Source organism: Rhinoraja longicauda, chromosome 6, assembly GCF_053455715.1.
Source record: "Rhinoraja longicauda isolate Sanriku21f chromosome 6, sRhiLon1.1, whole genome shotgun sequence".
NCBI classification, from domain to species: Eukaryota; Metazoa; Chordata; class Chondrichthyes; order Rajiformes; family Arhynchobatidae; genus Rhinoraja; species Rhinoraja longicauda.
This window is the reverse complement of record NC_135958.1, coordinates 71628121-71648051: the sequence shown is the minus strand read 5'-3', so window position 1 is coordinate 71648051 and position 19931 is coordinate 71628121. Positions and strand designations below refer to the sequence as shown.

The 19931-nt window shown below is 41.9% G+C and overlaps 1 protein-coding gene across 3 annotated transcripts in view; it reads right to left on the bottom strand.

Moving 5' to 3' along the window:
- slc39a11 (solute carrier family 39, member 11) overlaps positions 1-19931 on the bottom strand; it is a 588303-nt gene that overhangs the window by 532449 nt on the left and 35923 nt on the right. For 2 of the 3 annotated variants that reach the window (XM_078401337.1, XM_078401338.1), the window contains exons 1-2: positions 14646-14813; positions 6126-6164 (exon numbers count right to left, since the gene is read on the bottom strand). In XM_078401337.1, the coding sequence (XP_078257463.1) occupies positions 6126-6164; positions 14646-14753 (147 nt within the window). In that variant the 5' untranslated portion in view covers positions 14754-14813. Of the gene's footprint in view, positions 1-6125; positions 6165-14645; positions 14814-19931 lie in introns of those variants that run through there. The other variant, XM_078401340.1, reaches the window with a different exon arrangement.

Sequence of the window (19931 nt, the reverse complement as noted above, 5' to 3'; positions counted from 1 at the left end):
ATAGCGGAGTCAGGGGGTATGGGGAGAAAGCAGGAACGGGGTACTGATTGAGAATGATCAGCCATGATCACATTGAATGGCGGTGCTGGCTCGAAGGCCCGAATGGCCTACTCCTGCACCTATTGTCTATTGTCTATTATCTCTAACATCTTTACTCATCTGTTTATACCCCCTTCGAACAGATTAAAGTCATGGAGTCATCCAGCACAGAAATAGGCCATTTGGCCCACCATGTCCATGCCTGCAATGGGCACCCACTTCAATCGATCACATTTTCCAGCAGTTGACTTACAGCCTTCTATGCCATGATAATTCAAGCTGGATACCTCGTAAATGCTGTGAACAACTGTGACCTGTACTCTCTCTGGCAGCGCATTCCAAGTACTCACCCCTCTGGGGGGATAAGAGGTCCCCCTCAAGTTCTCACTGTATTTTGGAAATAAATCTCTTGTGCTTTAACCTGAATCTAAATCTCTGGATTATATGTGATTAGTCAGATTTCATCACTCTCTCTCTCAGCCAACACCATCAACTATATTAGTCAGTGCCTCAGTCTTGATCCCATCATGGACGTTCCCTTGATTCCCTCTTCCCCTCCAACCTCTGCAATTTAAAACGTGCTTAATCTCCAATCTTTCCTTATTCTGACAAAAAGGTAATTGGCAGGAATATTAACTCTTATTTACTGCAAATGCAATTCATGTTTTACCAACTGAGCCACATTTTTGGATTTCAGAACAGAAGATTGTGTGCTCACAGACCTCCAGAAGACATTTCACAAAATGCTATATGATAAATTAAAGAGCATAAAATGAACGAAACAGGCAGCAGGTATATAAAATTGGCTGAGAAGCAATAAGCAGGAAGTTATGTTGAAATGTCATCTTTCCATTCCCTCTACAGAATCTGCCTGACCCGCTGATTTCTTCCAGTACTTTGTGTTTTTCTCAAGTTACGTTAAGGGCTTTTTTTAAGAATGCAAGAAATTGTATTTCCCTAGATTTTGATCATTGCTTAATATTAATGTGCATATAGAGCATACATTTCAGAAAACATACATAATCTACGAGGAAAAAAAATAATCGAAAAAAAGAGATGGAGAGATATTTGCAAAATTAAATGCAAGATCAAATATATAGCCTTGAGTGGAAAAGAGTAATATTAACTAAATGACAAAGTGTTTAATTGACGCTGGAACAGAGCGCATAGAATTTAACTGGACACACAAGGAGATTAACGGTGTCCAGAGGGGCAGGACATAAACCAAGAGCTTTCCCAGACCCCCAGGGGTTGGGTTGTGTGGAACAGCCTCTGAGGTACTATGCAGGTGCATTATTTGGGAGAACAGAAGCACTGACATATTGTAAGAGAATGTATTGAACGGATGGTACAGTGATCATGGGGAAAGATATGCTCTGAATGTACTTTATTTCCAAAATACAGTGAGCACATTTTTAGAACAAAAATGTGAGATCCTTGGCTTTAGCCAAAAAAAAGGGAGGAAATTATGCTCCGTCTATATAAAGCAACGGGTAAGCCTCCAATGCTTTATACTGTTAGAAATTGAGCAAACTTTCGGGCAAATGCCAGGGAGGGCATGCAGAAGAGACATACTGGAACAGAGACAGGGATGTGGGACTTGAGTTTTATGCATAAATGAGAAGCTAGATTACTCTTGAAATACATTTTAATGGAAGTATTTGTGGTTTATAAAACAGTAAAAGGATGTTTAAAGAGCAAATGGATTCTGATTTACAAAGATCAACATCACATTTCTGCAGACAGATAAAAGGAACTAAAGGCAGCATTAGGAAGGAATGAAAAATTAAATTCTAAGATGTCAGAGCTCAAATTCAAAGCCTATAAAAATGTGGTGAAAGCAGATTCAATGACATTTTAAAAATAAATAAATAGTGGAATGGAGGAAATAATTAAGAGATATTCAGAAAGCTCTTTCAAAGAACAGCTGTGAAAGGCCAAATGGTGTGTCACTGATTCCACCATGGGAACTACAATCGCTCGATTCTTTTTCATAGCTTCACTTAATTTATAACAATCACATAACAGGTCACAGCAATGCAAATAGTGCCTTCAGAAAGTATTCTCTACCTCAAAGGGAGCAGAATTGAACACACAGGAAACTAGATGCTGGAATCTTGAGCAAAACACTGAAGTGGTGGACATACTCAGCGGGTCAGACTGCATCTGCGGAGAGAAAGGACTGGTGGCGTTTCAGGTTGGGACCCTTTGGGAAGGGAAGGGCCCTTAATGTCATGTCCATGCCCATTACAAACACTGCCTGACCTGCTGAGTTCCTCTAGCACTTTGCTTTTTTACTGCAGAATTGAACACAGCAACTCAAGTCCAGCCAAATGTTCTACAGAGAGTTTAGAAGATTATTTTTGTGAATCCATGCTTAACAATTCTCAGTACACATTAGCCCTTTCTCATTATGATCCCACCAACAGCTTTGCTTTTTTTATCATCAGATGCACTGAACACTGGAACCAAAATGACCACTATTCCTCCAGCCCATTTATAATTTTTACACAGGCAATGTGCGTAAGGCATGGATTCACAAAAATAATCTTCTAAACTCTCCGTAGAACATTTGCCTGGACTTGAGTTGCTGTGTTCAATTCTGTGACCCGTTCTGTGATTATTATAAATTAAGTGAAGCTATCAAAAAGAATCAAGTGATTGTAGTAATATTGCTTACCATTTTGTTAGCTTGACAATGAAGTTGCTAATGCAATATTTTTGTAATACAGTAGACACAAGAGTCCGCTGATGTTGTAACCTTGAGCAAAAATAACTGAAGCGTCTCATTCTCAAACATAATTTGTTTGTTTCTGTCTAGACTGCTGAGTACTCCAGCACTAATATTTTACATTTATACCAAAACAATGGTATAAATGTAAAATATTTTCAACATTTATACCAAGCCAATTAACCTACAAACCTGTATGTCTTTGGAGTGTGGGAGGAAACCCGAAAATTTCGGAGAAAACCCACGCAGGTCACGGGGAGAATGTACAAACTCCAAACAGGCAGCACCCGCAATCAGGATTGAACCCGGGTCTCTGACGCTGTAAGGCAGCAACTCTACTGCTGCGCCACCGTGCTACCCTGTTAGTTTTAGGTCCAAAGTCATTCACATCCTTCTCTCCAAGGTGCAAAGCTATTTTAAACATACTATTTTTTATTGAACCAATTTTCTTCTGTTTCCAACCATTGGTTTATACGGTAATGACATGTCATTAAACAGCTCATGCTGTTCGTTTTAGAATAGGTGGCACAGAGGTGCTGTGAATAAACCTATTGCCTCAAAGTTATAGAGTCATATGGCAAGGAAACAGGCTAGTTAGCCCATCACATCCATGCCAATCAGTGGGCACCCACCTGCATTATTCCCGATTTCATCCACTGCCTTCAATGCGGCGGAGATTTACATGCTCAGTTAGACACTTCTTTTATGCTGAAAACCATGACCTCCAGGTTCAAGAGCAGCTTCTTCCCAGTAACCAATAGGCTCTTGAACACCACACACTAACCACTGCCTCAGCAACTATGATCTAACATTGACTTGGTTTTGGTTGCACTATGGACTTTGGTTTTCCATTATTATGGCCTTCCCTTACAATACCCAGTATTACTGATTAATAAATTATTGGATTATTAATTATTGCACATTTGTATGCAATTGCATTAATGTGCCTGTAAATCTGCAGCAAGTAAGAATTGCATTGTCCCATTGCCGGTACATATTTAGATTTTTATTTTGATGTAGAGATACAGCGCGGAAACAGGCCCTTCGGCCCACCGGGTCCGCGTCACCCAGCTATCCCCGCACATTAACACTATCCTACACACACTAGGGACAATCTTTACATTTGCCAGGCAATTAACCTACATACCTGTACGTCTTTGGAGTGTGGGAGGAAACCGAAGATCTCGGAGAAAACCCACGCAGGTCACGGGGAGAACGTACAAACTCCGTACAGACGGCGCCCGTAGTCAGGATCGAACCCGAGTCTCCGGCGCTGCATTCGCTGTAAGGCAGCAACTCTACCGCTGCGCCACCGTGTCGCGGTGACAACTAAACACTCTTGACCCACAGGTAGCACAGGAGCAGCACAGTGGCATAACGGTAGAGCTGCTGCCTTACAGCGCCAGAGACTCGGGGTTGATCCTGACTGTGGGCACTGTCTGTAGGGAGTTTGTACATTCTCCCCGTGACAGCATGGGTTTTCTCCGGTTGCTCCAGTTTCCTCCCACTCACAAAAAACATACAGGTTTGTAGGTTAATTGGCTTCGGTAAAAATTGTAAATTGTCCCTGGACACCGTGTCCGATAGTATTCGTGCTGGTCGGCACGGACTTGGTGGGCCGAAGGGACTGTTTGCACGCTGTATCGCCAAAGCTTAAAAACTAAAACACAGCATAATACTAAATGCTAATTTTAATATTAAACTCTCAGCATTTTATATTTTAACTAGATTTGTTGAACCAACAATCATATTAAGTATTCGGCGCAGTTGTTCTTTTTGATCATTTTCTTGAGAAAGCCCCAAGTTCAGCTGAAGTCCCCATTTGTCATGTGAAGGATCAAAGCCTGGGGTGATAAATATACAAGGGACATACTACACTGCTGCCATTCAAATGGAACTAAATGCTGATGAAAGGAAGTGCAGGTCTCGTGAGGAGGAGGTCAAACATTTCATCTGCTTATCCTTGACACCCTCATGTAAAAACATTGCCAATAATTAAATAAGGATCAGCGCTTGCCCTTGGAGAATAACAGAATTTGAATAGCTGCCATCAAATACACACGGAGACTGGTAAAAAAATCCTACCAGCATGTTCGCAGAAGGTTACGAGGAAATATGTACATTAAATCAGCAATAAAAATTAACACTTTAAGAACTCACCATGCCACCAAATTAGATTTTTTTAATGTACAATATTAGGTGATTTGAACCACACCAGAGCACATACAATTGTCAAATTGTGCTACATATTAATATATAGGGAAGTGCCGCAGGAATATATATTCAAAAGCTGAGTTGGACTTGCCAGGAGTAAAAGTCAATAAAGAAATACTCTATCCCAGCTCGTGAGAAGCCCCGTGCATGAAATTTCCCAGAGCTCGTCACTAATGGACTATTTCAAGCACAGCAATCCATACAGGAAATGGATTGACTTTGGATCTTAATCGGCCATTTAGCTGAACTGCTCAAGCATATGGTCCATGTGCTTCCATTCCCTCCATATGCATGTGCCTATCAAAAATCCTCTTTGAAGCCACTATCGTATCAGCCTCCACCACCACCCATGGAACCTACAACGATGCTTAAAAAAAAAACTTGCTCCACCCATCTCCTTTAAACTTTGCCCCTCTCATCTTAAAGCCATGCCATCTCATCTTTGTTACTTGCTCCCTGGGAAAAAAAGTTCTGAATGTCTACGCTATCTACACCTCTCATCATTTTATATATTTCTATCAGGTCTCCCCTCAACCTCTGGTGTTCCAGAGAAAATAATCCAAGTCTGTCCAACCTATTCTGATAGTTAATATCCTCTAGTACAAGCATAATTCTGGTCACAAAAAGACACAAAGTGCTGGAGTAACTCAGCAGGTTATGCTGCATCTGTGGTCATGGGATAAGGCAGCATCTCTGGTCATGGGATAAGCAAAGACAAGTTTGCAATTCTCATCAACAGCATCCTTCATCTGAATAAGTACTAAAATAATACATTTGCTGATCGCTGCCATTCAACTACCTTTTCTAAAATAAATTAATTTCTCTGGGTTTCAATTAATCAGGAGGATGTGCCCCAATCTCCTGCCGGCCTGGGTTAGTTGCTGACTGAAGCTGGTACGCTTTTTGTCTGCATAACAATGCGACAGTGGGTCGTGCATGCATTCATTTTAACCTGTCTTTTGCAGATGAACCTTTCAGCAAATTTCTTTGTAGTAAACTCCTCTTCATCTGCATCCCACTCCCACATTTGTCTGTTTAAAGACACAGGTGAATCATTACACCAGCAAAAATGTCCAGTCAGAAGACCTGCACTGTGATCGCAGGTTTTAAACACTGCTTGAAAGTCTTTTTATACACTCACCCCTGCAGCAAAACCAAGACTTCCATCCAGAATTTGTTTCTGTGTAGAAAAGATGAGAGTAAAATTAAAACACAGAGAAATACAACATTTCTCATCCTTCAGGACCTTAGAATGTCTGAAAATGCTTCAATCAACTTCTGAAGTTCAGACGCTTTTAAGCCAAACAAAAGCCAAATTGCACCAATCAAGATCCTGCAGACAGCAATGAGATCAATAATGTTGAAAAAGCAAAATATCTTTTGCTTGCTCAAATTAATAAATATTCACACTTCAATACGGAACAGTCACCCATGTGTCAACTTTGAAATCCTAGCCTTGGACATCTGTTGATCAGTTACGTTCATAAGAAAAATTTTGTTTATTAGAGTGAGTTTTCCGCCCGTTTAGTCTGGAGAAGAAAAAAGTCTGAAAACTGACAACTAATCATTTAGGCGCTCTTGTAATCTCTGAAATTGGTAAACAAACAAGTACACTATATATATATACTCCAAAGACGTACAGGTATGTAGGTTAATTGGCTGGGTAAATGTAAAAATTGTCCCTAGTGGGTGTAGGATAGTGTTAATGTACGGGGATCACTGGGCGGCACGGACTTGGAGGGCCGAAAAGGCCTGTTTCCGGCTGTATATATATGATATGATATGATATGATATGGCCCAAATGTTAACTGTATTCTAAAACAAGATACGAAGAAGCAAAGCTTAAATTTGGATTTGCTTTTTGAATTGAATCAGAAGCCTTTGAGCCCCATTATTTTTCAACCATACATTAAAAAGTTTTGCTGCAATCTTGTCTGTATCTCACTTACTAAAAATCAAGCCTATGGCAGACCTTGATTTATATTAATATGACATGAAACCACTTGCTACCCAAAATGATTGGAATTTGTCAGCAAAAATTATATTGGATAAAACGAATAGATTAATTTTGAAGACTTTTTTGGAATCTATTTAATTGAAGTCACTTTTCCCAGATGTAGTTTGGATTCCTTCGAACCTGAACGAACATTAAAAATTTAGCTTTACTTTTACTTTGAGATTTTATCAGACTACTCGCACCACCTCATTTTTTTATTTATCTTTCCTTCCTAGCCTCCTGCCTTCTCCCTATAACCCCTGACAGCCGTATTAATCAAGAATCTATTTATCTCTGCCTTAAAAATATCCATTGACTTGGTCTCCACAGCCTTCCGCGGCAATGAATTCCACAGATTCATCACCCTCCGACTAAAGAAATTTCTCCTAATCTTCCTAAAGGAACGTCCTAATGTGATACTCCAAAACAAGGGGACAATCCTCACTCTGTGAACAATGTATATATATATGATAAAGTGGAAAAAACCCACCCACGCAAGTGCCCGGAAACAATTTCATCCCATCCTCAAGATGCAGTTACACTAGAAACAAAGAAGTGCAATACTCTAAACACATCAAGTAGTCTCACAGGAGATGCTAAAACTATGTTCCACAAAAATTCTGACTATTCAATCACAGGTAAAGCTTTACTACAGTTATCCATTACATTTTGAAGCGAACTAAACCTCATCAAATCTATTGCACTCCGGAGATAGTCCTTATGAAACAGTTTAAATCAGCATCTGCAGTTCCTTCCTACACAGTTTTGAGAAACATGCCTCGCCATTTCAGAAAACATAAGCTTCCAGTCACTTAAAGGGTGTCGCAAAGCAGAGTCTCAAAAACCTTTTTTTAAATGTTTACTCCAATTTATACTGGGATTTATGAAAATGCCAAAACGTCAACTACAATAAACTATTAATGAGCAATAGAAAGTTTTCATAAGATGATCGAAAAGAACTGCCAGGTCTCCATAATAGCAACAACATTATCATTATTTACATCTTCTTTATTGCAAATGCTTTGCAGATTCACGCACTGAGGAGGAAGATATTTGGTCTGACGGAAACAGGCCCTTTGGCCCACCGAGGCCCCGCCGACCAACGATCCCCTACACACATTAGGGACAATTTTACAATTGTACCAAAGCCCATTAGCCTCAAAACCTATACGTCTTTAGACTGTGGGAGGAAACTGGATCTCCCGGAGAAAACCCACACAGGTCATGGGGAGAATGTACAAACTCTGTATACACAGCACCCATAGTCGGGATCGAACCCGCATCTCTGGCGCTGCAAGCGCTGTAAAAGGCAGAAATGGTGGCGCAGCGGTAGAGTTGCTGCCTTACAGCGAATGCAGCGCCGGAGACTCAGGTTCGATCCTGATTACGGGTGCTGTACTATACGGAGTTTGTACGTTCTCCCCGTGACCTGCGTGGGTTTTCTCCGAGATCTTCGGTTTCCTCCCACACTCCAAAGACGTACAGGTTTGTAGGTTAATTGGCTGGGCAAATGTAAAAAAATTGTCCCTAGTGGGTGTAGGATAGTGTTAAATGTGCGGGGATCGCTGGGCGGCGCGGACCCGGTGGGCCGAAGGGCCTGTTTCTGCACTGTATCTCTAAAATCTAAAAATCTAAAAAAATCTAAACTACCACTGTGCCGCCGTGCTGCCCGTGGTTTGTTTTAGTTTAGTTTAGTATAATGTCACGTGCACTGAGTCCCAAGAAGAGCATGCTGACCTGCCTCCATGACTACCGTCCGGTCGCACTTACATCCACCACAGTGAAGTGCTTCGAAAGGTTATGAATTTGGAGCGCAGTATAGTGAGGGCTGACGTACAGAGATGTATAAAATTATCAAGGGAATAGATGGGGGGAATGCACACTTATTTTTCCCCCCAGAGTATGCTAAACAAGAAGACGAGAGGGGAAAGATTTCCTAGCAACCCGAGGGTAATCCTTTTCACACAGAGGGTAGTGGATATATGAAACAAGCTGCCAGAGGAAGTAGTTGAGACAGGGTCAATAAAAGCATTTAAAAAACATTTGCACGGGTACATGGACAAGAAAGGTTGGATATGGGCCAGATGTGGGAAAATGGGACTGGTTTCGATGGAGCATCGTGGTTGGCATGGACGAGATGATCTGAAGGGCCTGTTTCCACTCTGTATGATGATGAATTAATAAATAACCACATTTTTGGTCTTCAATCAACTGAATAGATGAACACATGAAAATGCTGAAATGACAGCACACTTGAGATTTCATATCATATCATATATATACAGCCGGAAACAGGCCTTTTCGGCCCTCCAAGTCCGTGCCGCCCAGTGATTTGTTTTCTAATCCCTTGTGACACGATGCCAAAGAACACATTCCTTGCGCCCTGCAATTTACTGTTTCTGCCCTGCTCATATTTCACATCTCAAAATGCATCAGGATTAAATTATCATTATCCAACACTCCACCCAACTTTCAATTTGAACTACGGCCTATTGTATCCCTAAACTGCTGTATCCCTCTCCACAGTGTCACCAACCTTTGTGTCACCCGCAAACTTACAAATTAACGCGCCTACATTCATTTCCAAGCACACCACAATCAATGGGAGTCCCAGCACCAATCCTTGCATAACCCTGTTGTCCACAGATTAACAACCAGAAAGGCATCCTTCCATCACTGCCATGCCAAATCTGTATCCCGTTACCCATCCTGCCTTGAAACCCATGTGTATTAATCTTCAGTATTTGCCCACCAAGCAGTATGTGGTCAAATGCCTTGATGAAATCCGCATGGACAACATACTAATGTCCCACCGACATCAATCTTCTTTGTTCCTGCCTCAAAAACTCAGTCAAATGAGTGAGGCACGAGGTCATGTTGACCATCACTAATCAGCCTTATTAGTTCCCATTCCACGGAAGCTGCCTGACCTACCGAGTGTTTCTTTGCAATATTTTCCATTTTCATTCCAAATTATTGCCTACACTTGATGAAATCTACCAACGATCTCTTATCTCGCATCAAAACAGACCTCAGTGGGACGTGCGGCATCTCCCTGGTTAACTCATCCCTCTGCACCCAAACCACCCCCTCCCCAGGTACCTTCCCCTGCAACCGCAGGAGATGCAACACCTGTCCCTATACCTCCTCCCTTGAATCTGTCCAGGGACCCCAACAGTCCTTTCAGGTTAGGCAGAGGTTCACTTGCACCTCCTCCAACCTCATCTACTGTATCCATTGTTCAAGATATGGAATCTTATACATCAGTGAGGCCAAATGTAGATTAGGCGATCATTTCGCTAAACAACTTCACTCAGTCCGCCTGGACCTACTCAATCTTCCGGTTGCCAAACAATTTAATTCCCATTCCCACACTGACCTTTCTGTGCTAGGCCTCCTCCATTGTCAGAGTGAGGCAAATGCAAATTGGAGGAACAGCATCTCATATTTTGCTTGGGCAGCTTACAACCCAGTGGTATGAATATAAACATAGCACAAAAAGTAAGGAAATTTGTGTTTGGTAGATTATTTCTTTGTTGTAACAATGCTTCTTGGCAATAAATCTTATACCGTTGGAAAGCCTGTTTATTTCCCTTTTAAATGGTGCCACATTTGTAAGGAACATGCATTTGTGGGATGAGCAGCAGAGCTGAGTATGTGGGTTGCGCCCATGAAAAATCTGCCAAATCTTCTCTGCCAATGCCAAACAGCTTATTCTGCCATTGACTCTTGTTCGGTGTTGTTTGGTGGATTGGATGATTGAAGTCTGAAGAAACAAGACATATTGGCAATTTAACAATTTATTCATTTAATAAACAGGAGCCTCAGTAGCGTGTGGAAGAACCATACACAGCCACAACAGCCTGACACCTCCTCCTCATGCTGGTCACCAGCCTGGTCACACACTGTTGTGGGATGGCATCCCATTCTTCAACCAGCATTTGTCGCAAGTCAGCCAACGTGGTTGTGTTGGTCACTCTGGCACGAACAGCACGTCCAAGCTGATCCCACAAGTGTTCAATGGGGTTGAGGTCAGGACTGCTGGCAGGCCATTCCATCCTCTCCACTCCCAAATTCTGGAGTTAGTCTCTGAGAAACCCTGCTCTGTGGGGGCGAGCATTGTCATCTTGGAGGATAGAGTTCGGTCCCAGACTGTGGAGATATGGGATTGCCACTGGTTGCAGAATCTCATCTCGATATCTCTCTGCAATGATGACAAGCCTCGTTTTTCCAGTGAGGGAGATGCCGCCCCACACCATCACACTGCCTCCACCAAAAGATGTTACTCTATCGGTGCAGCAATCAGCATAGCGTTCTCCGCGTCTTCTCCACACTTTGACCCTACGATCCAACTGCCGTAGGCAGAATCTGGACTCATCGCTGAACATAACGTTCCTCCACATGTTCAGGTTCCAGTGCACGTGTTGCCGACACCAGCGCAAACGGGCCTGATGGTGAAGGGCAGTCATGGCAGGCCTCCTGGCAGCCCTATGAGACTGGAGATCGGCTGCATGTAGTCTGTTCCAAATTGTCTGGGCAGAGAGCCGTCGGCCATATCGTCCTGCAAACCTTGACTGCAAATCTGTAGAAGACAGCCTACGGTTCCTAAGTGCTGACAGGGTGAGGAAACGGTCTTCTTCGGGTGTCGTCTTCTTGGGACGCCCACTTCACGGCCTGTCTCTGACATCCCCCGTTATATGGAACTTGGCCTTCGCTTTGGAGATGGTACTAAGGCTCACTCCAAATAATGCCTCAACTTCGTTTTGCGGAACACCAGCTTGAAGTTGCCCTATCGCACGGGCCCTATCCAGATCAGTCAAACGTGGCATGCCGATTCTTGGAGCAGACACCTACTGACCACTGTAGCAGGGCCCATGCTCACAGATGCACCTGATTGTCAGCACTTGGGGGTACCAGAAGCTAAAAACAAGAGTCAATAGCAACAGCAGAATAAGCTGTTTGGCATTGGCCGAGAAGATTTGGCAAATTTTTCATGGGCGCAACCCATATACTCAGCTCTGCTGTTCATCCCACAAATGCATGTTCCTTACAAATGTGGCACCATTTAAAAGTGAAATAAACAGGCTTTCCAACAGTATAAGATTTATTGCCAAGAAGCATTGTTACAACAAAGAAATAATCTACCAAACACAAATTTCCTTACTTTTTGTGCTATGTTTAGATTTCTCTAGCTTCAAGTAACCCTTGCATTCCCCCTCTCTCCATCCCCCCCATCCAAGTCGTACCAGCTTCAAAGGCGTCTGGTGGAGTCGCATTGTCTACACTCGTTTTCACCTAGGTTACAGCTAACAATGGCCTGTTTCCTTTATCATCATTACTTTTTTGCATATCTTTCATTCATTTGTTCCATATATCTCTACATCACCGTCTATATGTCTTATTTCCCTTTCCCCTGACTCTCAGTCTGAAAAGGGGACTCGACCCGAAACGTCACATATTCCTTTTCTCCAGAGATGCTGCCTGACCCACTGAGTTACTCCAGCTTTTTGTGTATATCTTGGGTTTAAACCAGCATCTGCAGTTCCTTCCTACACATGTAAGAACATAAACATGGTTACTTCTGGAAAAGATCACTAACTAAACACATATTACACTTCATTCACAAATGCATGTGCCCTTGATACATTTAAACGTCAAAGAGGAGAGAAGTGCCCATGCCACTGGTGTACACTGACCTATTTTAAGATGTTTTAACTATCACTGTGATTCCACTGTCGATCCTTAGCGTTGCATTGAATCCCCACTATGTTTTGCTCTTTCCATCCCAAGATTGTGATGCTGATCAATCCCACAACCTCTTCATTCATGGTGTTGTTCATTATGAGTATTCAAATCCAGCTGCAGTTTTTCCTACCATTCACACTTCCATGTATGTCATATCATATCATATCATATCATATATATACAGCCGGAAACAGGCCTTTTCGGCCCTCCAAGTCCGTGCCGCCCGCCAAGCACAGTTCCCAATATGACTTTAATCTTTGTGACAAAGGCATACTTGGGGAAAATACATCTGTAAGGCGTTGTTATTAATAAATCTATTAAATAGTTCAGTTCCCAACATAATCTGACTTTAGCTTGCACCAAACATTATTCCCTTTATCAGTACACTGCGGACGGCTTGATTTTAATCATGTAGTCTTTCCGCTGACTGGATAGCACGCAACAAAAAAGCTTTTCACTACACCTAAACCACGTGACAATTAACTAAACTTGTTCCTAAACAAGAATTCCAGCATCCGCAGTTCCTCATGTCTACATTTTATAATACATGGAGACATAAATGGTACTGAATATAATGTAATTATTAGCACACATCGGCACCTCTGAACATGCGAGAATTAAGGTCATTATTGAAGCAACTGAAGATGACTGGCCCGAGACACCAACATAAAAGAATTTCTACAATAATACAATGCAGCTGAATTGATTGGTCTCCAGTAATCTGTGCGTTGGACCTAGCTCAAGCTTGTGAAGAGTTTTCCCCTGATATATACGTCTGCAAATATGGGTCCCTTTACATCATTGAAATCAGATTCTGTATTAATATCTCAAGTAGCCAATCTCACCCCTCCTGTAATTTCAACTGTGAATGAAAAATCAAAACAAAAACTGCAGATGCTGTCAATTTTTTTAAAAGCTGCGGAAGGCTCTTTAACCTGTAACATAAATGCTTTCTCTTTCCACGGCGGCTGCCTAAACTGCTGAGTGTATCCAGCACTTTCTGGTTTTGTTTCTGAAATACAATTCTTCAGAGGCTATAATGAGGACTGAAGCCAAGTCCCCTGAAAACCCAGGCAGAGTATCAATGAATCCCGAGTCTGAAGAAGGGTTCCATCCCAAAACGTCACCCATCCTTTTTCTCCAGGGATGCTGCCTGACCCACTGAGTTACTGCAGCACTTTGTGTCTACCTTTGGTACAAACCAGCATCTGCAATTCCTTGTTTCTCCTGTCAATGAATCCTGGTTCTGGGATAGTAAAATCAAGTACAACTTGCAATGACACCTTCCAGCACTTTGCAAATGGCTGGAGGAGTTTATGGGTTAGTGATTGATTGGGTTGGAATTGCCTTGTTTCATCGCAGATGTTGCACATCACCTATCATTGGCTCTTATGACCAACCTTCCACACATTGGGCAAACCTTTGAATCAAAGCTAATATCTTTAATGATTTCTGATAGGAAATCTTTTTTTTCGTGAACTTTTTTTCTCATCCTGTTATTTTAGTCAGTGGATGGGGTGTCATAGCCATACAGCACAGAAATAGGCCCTTCAGCCTAACTTGCCCACACAGACCAATATGTCCCATCTACACTAGTCGCACCTGCCTGCATTTGGTCCGGATTCCTCTAAACCTGTCCTAACCATGTACCCGTGTAGGAAAGAACTGCAGATGCTGGTTTAAATCGAAGATAGACACAAAATGATGGAGTAACTCAGCAGGACAGACAGCATCTCTAGAGAGACGGAAGGGGTTTCCCCTGACTGTCTGAAGTGTCTTGACCCAAAGCGTCACCCATTCCTTCTCTCCAGAGATGCTGCCTGTCCCGCTGAGTTACACCAGCATTTTGTGTCTATCTTCTATCCATGTACCTGTCAAAATGATAAACTCATTTGGCAGTAAATGTGCACAGATACCAACCTGCCCCTGTGAGAAAATGAAGACCAGAGCAGCTCCAGCAGCAGTGAGGCCCCAGGTGAAGAAAGTGCCGAGCAAGGTCTGCCAGATGGGGCTCCAGCCCTCAATCATCTCTCTCTCTCCTGCACACCCCCTTGCCTTGCTCTCTCTCTCTCTCTCTCCCCCTCTCCCCCCTCACTCTCCTCTCTCTCTCTTACTCCCTCACTACCCCTTACTCTCTCTCTCTCTCCTCACCCTCCCTCCTTCTCTTCCCTTACTCTCCTCCCTATCCCTCTCTCTCCCTCTCTCTCTCCCTCACTCCCTCTCCCTTCCTCACTCCCTTGCCCTCACTCTCTTCCCTTTCTCCCTCCCTTCCCTTTCTCCCTCCCTCTCTCTCTCCTCACTCCCTCTACCCCTCTCTCTCTTCCTCACTCTACCTCCCCTTTCTCTCTCTCTCCCCCTCTCTTCCTCACTCTCTTCCCTTTCTCACACTCTCTCTCACACTCTCTCTCTCTCTCTCTGTCTCCTGCTGCTCTTGCTCCCCTGGGCAACCGGACGCCACTCACGTCCACTTCCGCATCCGGACCCCGCCCGCCGACCAATAGAAAGCCGTCTGGAAGCGAGCCTGCGCGCTCATAGGTCAGCGCGCCCGTCCATCAGGCCGGCGTCCCGCCCCTCCCCTCCCTCCACATCTCCCCAATGTAAGCAGGAAGAGGGCACCTTAGTTCCGTCTTCGTATGCACCTTGCAATCAAGAGATTACATTCATTTGCATTCTATCAATCACATCAATCAAAGTGCAATCAAAGCAGCCAAACCGACGCAATGAGAGGAATTTGTCCTGCAGACCAACATTCCTGCTGTAAATACCACTGCAAAAGTTTGTTCACACTGATAGTGACATTTCTCCTCCTGTTCACGACTGCTTCATCTTGCAGTAATACAAATAAAGCTATTTTACGGTGCATTCTGCAATTCAAGAAATCGTGTTTTCTAAAATTAAACTCTTGACTAAATTGAAATAGGTTTTTTAAATGCAGTGGATATTTCAACATATAATGCAACATTAATTTGGTTACAAGCGCAAAGTAAATATTTCCCATATATTTGAATAATTTATTGTAATTAAATTCTTCAGTTCGAATTCTAAAACATGGGTTGACAAATTGCAACTGGATTTATATCCATCGCCGTGATATTGTGCCAACTCCCACTGAGCTTTCAGCTGGAAGATTGCAACTCTATAATATCCCAGATGGGTCTGCTCAATGACGGCTTTCTAAGCTGCTTATCCATTAAATACTTGGAACTGTGCCAGGCTGAATAGAGTCACAAAAGTCATACAGCGTGGAAACAGGCCCTTCAACCAAACTTGCCTACGCCAACCGATATGCCCCATCAACAAACCTATCCTATTGTTTGTTGTTTGTTTTACATGTGACTGTGTATGCACTGTTACATAGTACACTGTAAACAATATAATAAATGAGAGAGAGAAAAAAGTACAATGTATGTATATATACACACACTCACAAATACACACATGTACATTATATATACATATATATTTATATATATATATATATGTATATGTATATGTGTGTTTTTGTGAGTTTATATGTGTGTATTATTAAATTGTGAATATATATATATGTGTGTGTGTGTGTGTGTGTATTTGTGAGTATGTGTATATTATCACACACTGAACTTTTTTTCTCTTTCATTTATTATATTGTTTATAGTGTACTATATTTACATATTCTGTTGTGCTGCAGCAAGTGTGAATTTCATTGTTCTATCTGGAACATATGACAATAAAAAACTCTCGACTCTTGACCATCCATGTACCTGTCTTAAACATTCTTAAACATTGCGAAAGTACCTGCCTCAACTACCTCCTCCAGCAGCACGTTCCATACACCCACCACCCTTTGTGTAACTTTTTCTCCTTTCTCAGCAACAGTAGTTCCCAGAAAATCCATTTACTTCCAACCAGGCCACATTCCCTACAATGGATCCCTTCTTCCATTCACACGGTATAGAATGTACATGATGCACAATGCTGGCAGAACTTAAAGCTGTTTTCAAAATATACTCCAACATCCTAAGATGATTCACAGAAGAGTATTCAGATGAAGCTAGGTGATGATTTAAAGATGTAATTGAGAATAGAAGGAAAAAAGATCAGCTATAAGCAATTCAACTCCATACACCTGCTCCATTATTCATTAGATCATTGTGCCCTGTGTTCCTACACATTTATCCTTGAAGCCATGTTCCCGTTCTAACCCACAGGTGTACAGTGGAGAGCATATTGGCTGGTTGCATCATGGCCTCTGTGATAATTTGAATCCTCAAGAATGAAAGAATTAGCAGAAAGTGGTGGATATTGCTAGTCCATCATGCATACTGAAATTTCCACCATTGAAGAGATCTGCAGGAAATGCTGTCTCAAAAATGCAGCTAGTACCCTGGCCACATTCTCTTCTTGCAGCCACTATCAGGAAGAAAGTACAGGAGCCTAAATATTAAATATGGAACTGCAGATGCTGGTTTACACCGAAGAAAGGCACAAAATGCTGGAGTAACTCAGCGGGAGAAAACTACCGTGCCAACCAATACAGACTTTGCACTACAATGGCTGGACTACATACATTGTTTTTTGCATTATCAAGGTCTAGTTTACTGATAATTTATTGTGTATGTATTTGTTTTTGTTGTTGTGTCTAACATGACTGTATCGCTGCAGTAAGTAAGATTTTCTTTGTTCCGGTTCATATCCTGGGCTTATGGCAAATAAATATTCTTGACTCTTGATTCCCTATTGTTCTTCAAGTACAGCCATGGGACCGTTTATTTTGCACCACCAGAGAGATATGTTGGAATGTGCTTCAACGATCCTCAAAACCACATTGCACTGGCAATTAAACCTGAAACAAAAGCAGTCATTATTACTGAACTGAGCTGAACTGAACTGCTTCCATGCTGCATACCACTATAAACACAATATAACATTTTCAACGCGCCATTTAAGGCACTAGAGCAGAAGCCTTGTCAGTGAGTTGGCGTTCATGAACTATCTTAACTAATGGAATGGAGAAAGAACGTTCCCAGATTTGGGAAGCTTATTCCAGACTTTAGGACAGCTAGGAAGCCAGTGATGGGATCAGACAATGGAGGAATTTGGCTGAGAGAAGTTAAAGTCAAGGCAATAATTCCAATCCAGTGTACATCAACCAGCGTGGGAATAATGGGTGAGTGGGAACAGATATGACTTAGGCACGGGTAGTGGAATTTTATATTTTCTCACTTTTGGAGTAGAACGAGGGAAGCTGACTAGAATTGCACTGAAATAGTCAAGTCTGGCAATAACAAGACTTTGTCAAGTGGTATGTATGAGTAAGGCGCGATACAAATACAATGAAAGCAGCATCACAGGCACATAGAGTCAGGCAACAGACAAAAACTTAAATTATGCATAAATTATATATAAATTCTATAAGGCAGTTTGAAGAAAGAGGTTGTGTTGAAAACTGACATTAGTGAAAAATGCAATTAGTAAATGGGTCCGTGGTAATGCAAGAAATGTTTGGTTGGGTTCCATTGCCAATATACCATTGGGATTGTGCCAACCAATCCAGACTTTGCACTAAAATGGCTGGACTACATACATTGTTTTTTGCACTATCAAGGTCTAGTTTACTGATAATTTATTGTGTATGTATTTGTTTTTGTTGTTGTGTCTAACATGACTGTATCGCTGCAGTAAGTAAATTAATCTGCCTAATTTAATGTTTTATTGTTGGACTGTGGGTGACTGAATTTCGTCCAAAAAAATCGTTTTTTTGGATGACAAATAAAGCTATCTTGAATCTTGAATCTTTCTTTGTTCCGGTTCATATCCTGGGCTTATGGCAAATAAATATTCTTCACTCTTGATTCCCTATTGTTCTTCAAGTACAGCCATGGGACCGTTCTGAAGAAGGGGCTCGACCCAAAACGTCACCCATTCCTTCTCTCCTGAGATGCTGCCTGACCTGCTGAGTTACTCCAGCATTTTGTGAATAAGTACCTTCGATTTGTACCAGCATCTGCAGTTATTTTCTTTCATTGGCATTGTGCAAGTTTGGTCAAGAGCCTGATAGTCCAAGGGAAGTAGCTGTTCCTGAACCTGGTGGTGTAGGACTTCATGCACCCCCTGCCTAATTGCAGCAGATAGAAGAGGGCACGGCCTGGATAGTGGGGGATCCTTGATGATCGATGCTGCCTTCTTGGGGGAGTGCTTCATGTAGATGCTTTTAATTGTGCAGTGGACCTTGCCCACGATGAATAATCAGAGCCCACCACATTTGGACAACAGGAATGATTAAGATCCCCGAAATTTAAAAATATGGAGCAGAGGAAAGAATTTGGAATTTATGTTCTGTGAACACGGATAAATAATTTAACAACCAATAATTAATTATGAGAGGCAATCATTTTTTTTGTAAAAAATAATCGATCCTTATTAACAAAGTGCTGTGTCAATGCAGGTGTAGAATATCATCATTTATGTGATGTGTTATTTACAACACAAATATTTTTAAATGTGTTTTTATTTTTAATAGATTAGAGAAAATATTTATAAGATCTGCTCATAATAATTACAAAGCGGTCTTTATCAGCTTTCCATATATATATATACTCATACACATATATACATATATATACTCATACACACACACATATATATAAATATATATTCTATAATATTCTATAAAATATAATATAATTCTATATAATATAATATTATATATATAATAGTAGAGGATGTTTCCAAGAGAGAGTTAGATTTAGCTGTTAGGGCTAAAGAAATCAAGGGATATGGGAGGAAAAGCAGGAACGGAGTACTGATTTTAGATGATCAGCCATGATCATATTGAATGGCGGTGCTGGCTCGAAAACTCCTGCACCTACTTTTCTATGTTTCTATATTTCTATAGGTGCCTGGAGAGAAACAGTAGCGGGCAAACAAATATTCCAGCGTATCCGTCTCCCTGTCTCAAGAAGAGCCTCGACCAGGGCCGTTTTTACAGCATTATGGGCCCCCAGGCAAAGCAGTGTACTGGGGCCCCTACCGTTACTCTCCCCCACCCCCTCTCCCTACCAGCCCCCCCTGTCGTGCAGGCGAAAAGCACTTACCGAAAAGCACTTAGCGATGGACTTAGCGAAAAGCACTTACAGATCGCTGTGAGAAGCACTTAGTGACCGAAAATGTTGCGAAAAAAGCACTTATTGAACCTGCATTTTTAAAGTAGTATTTATTTATTGC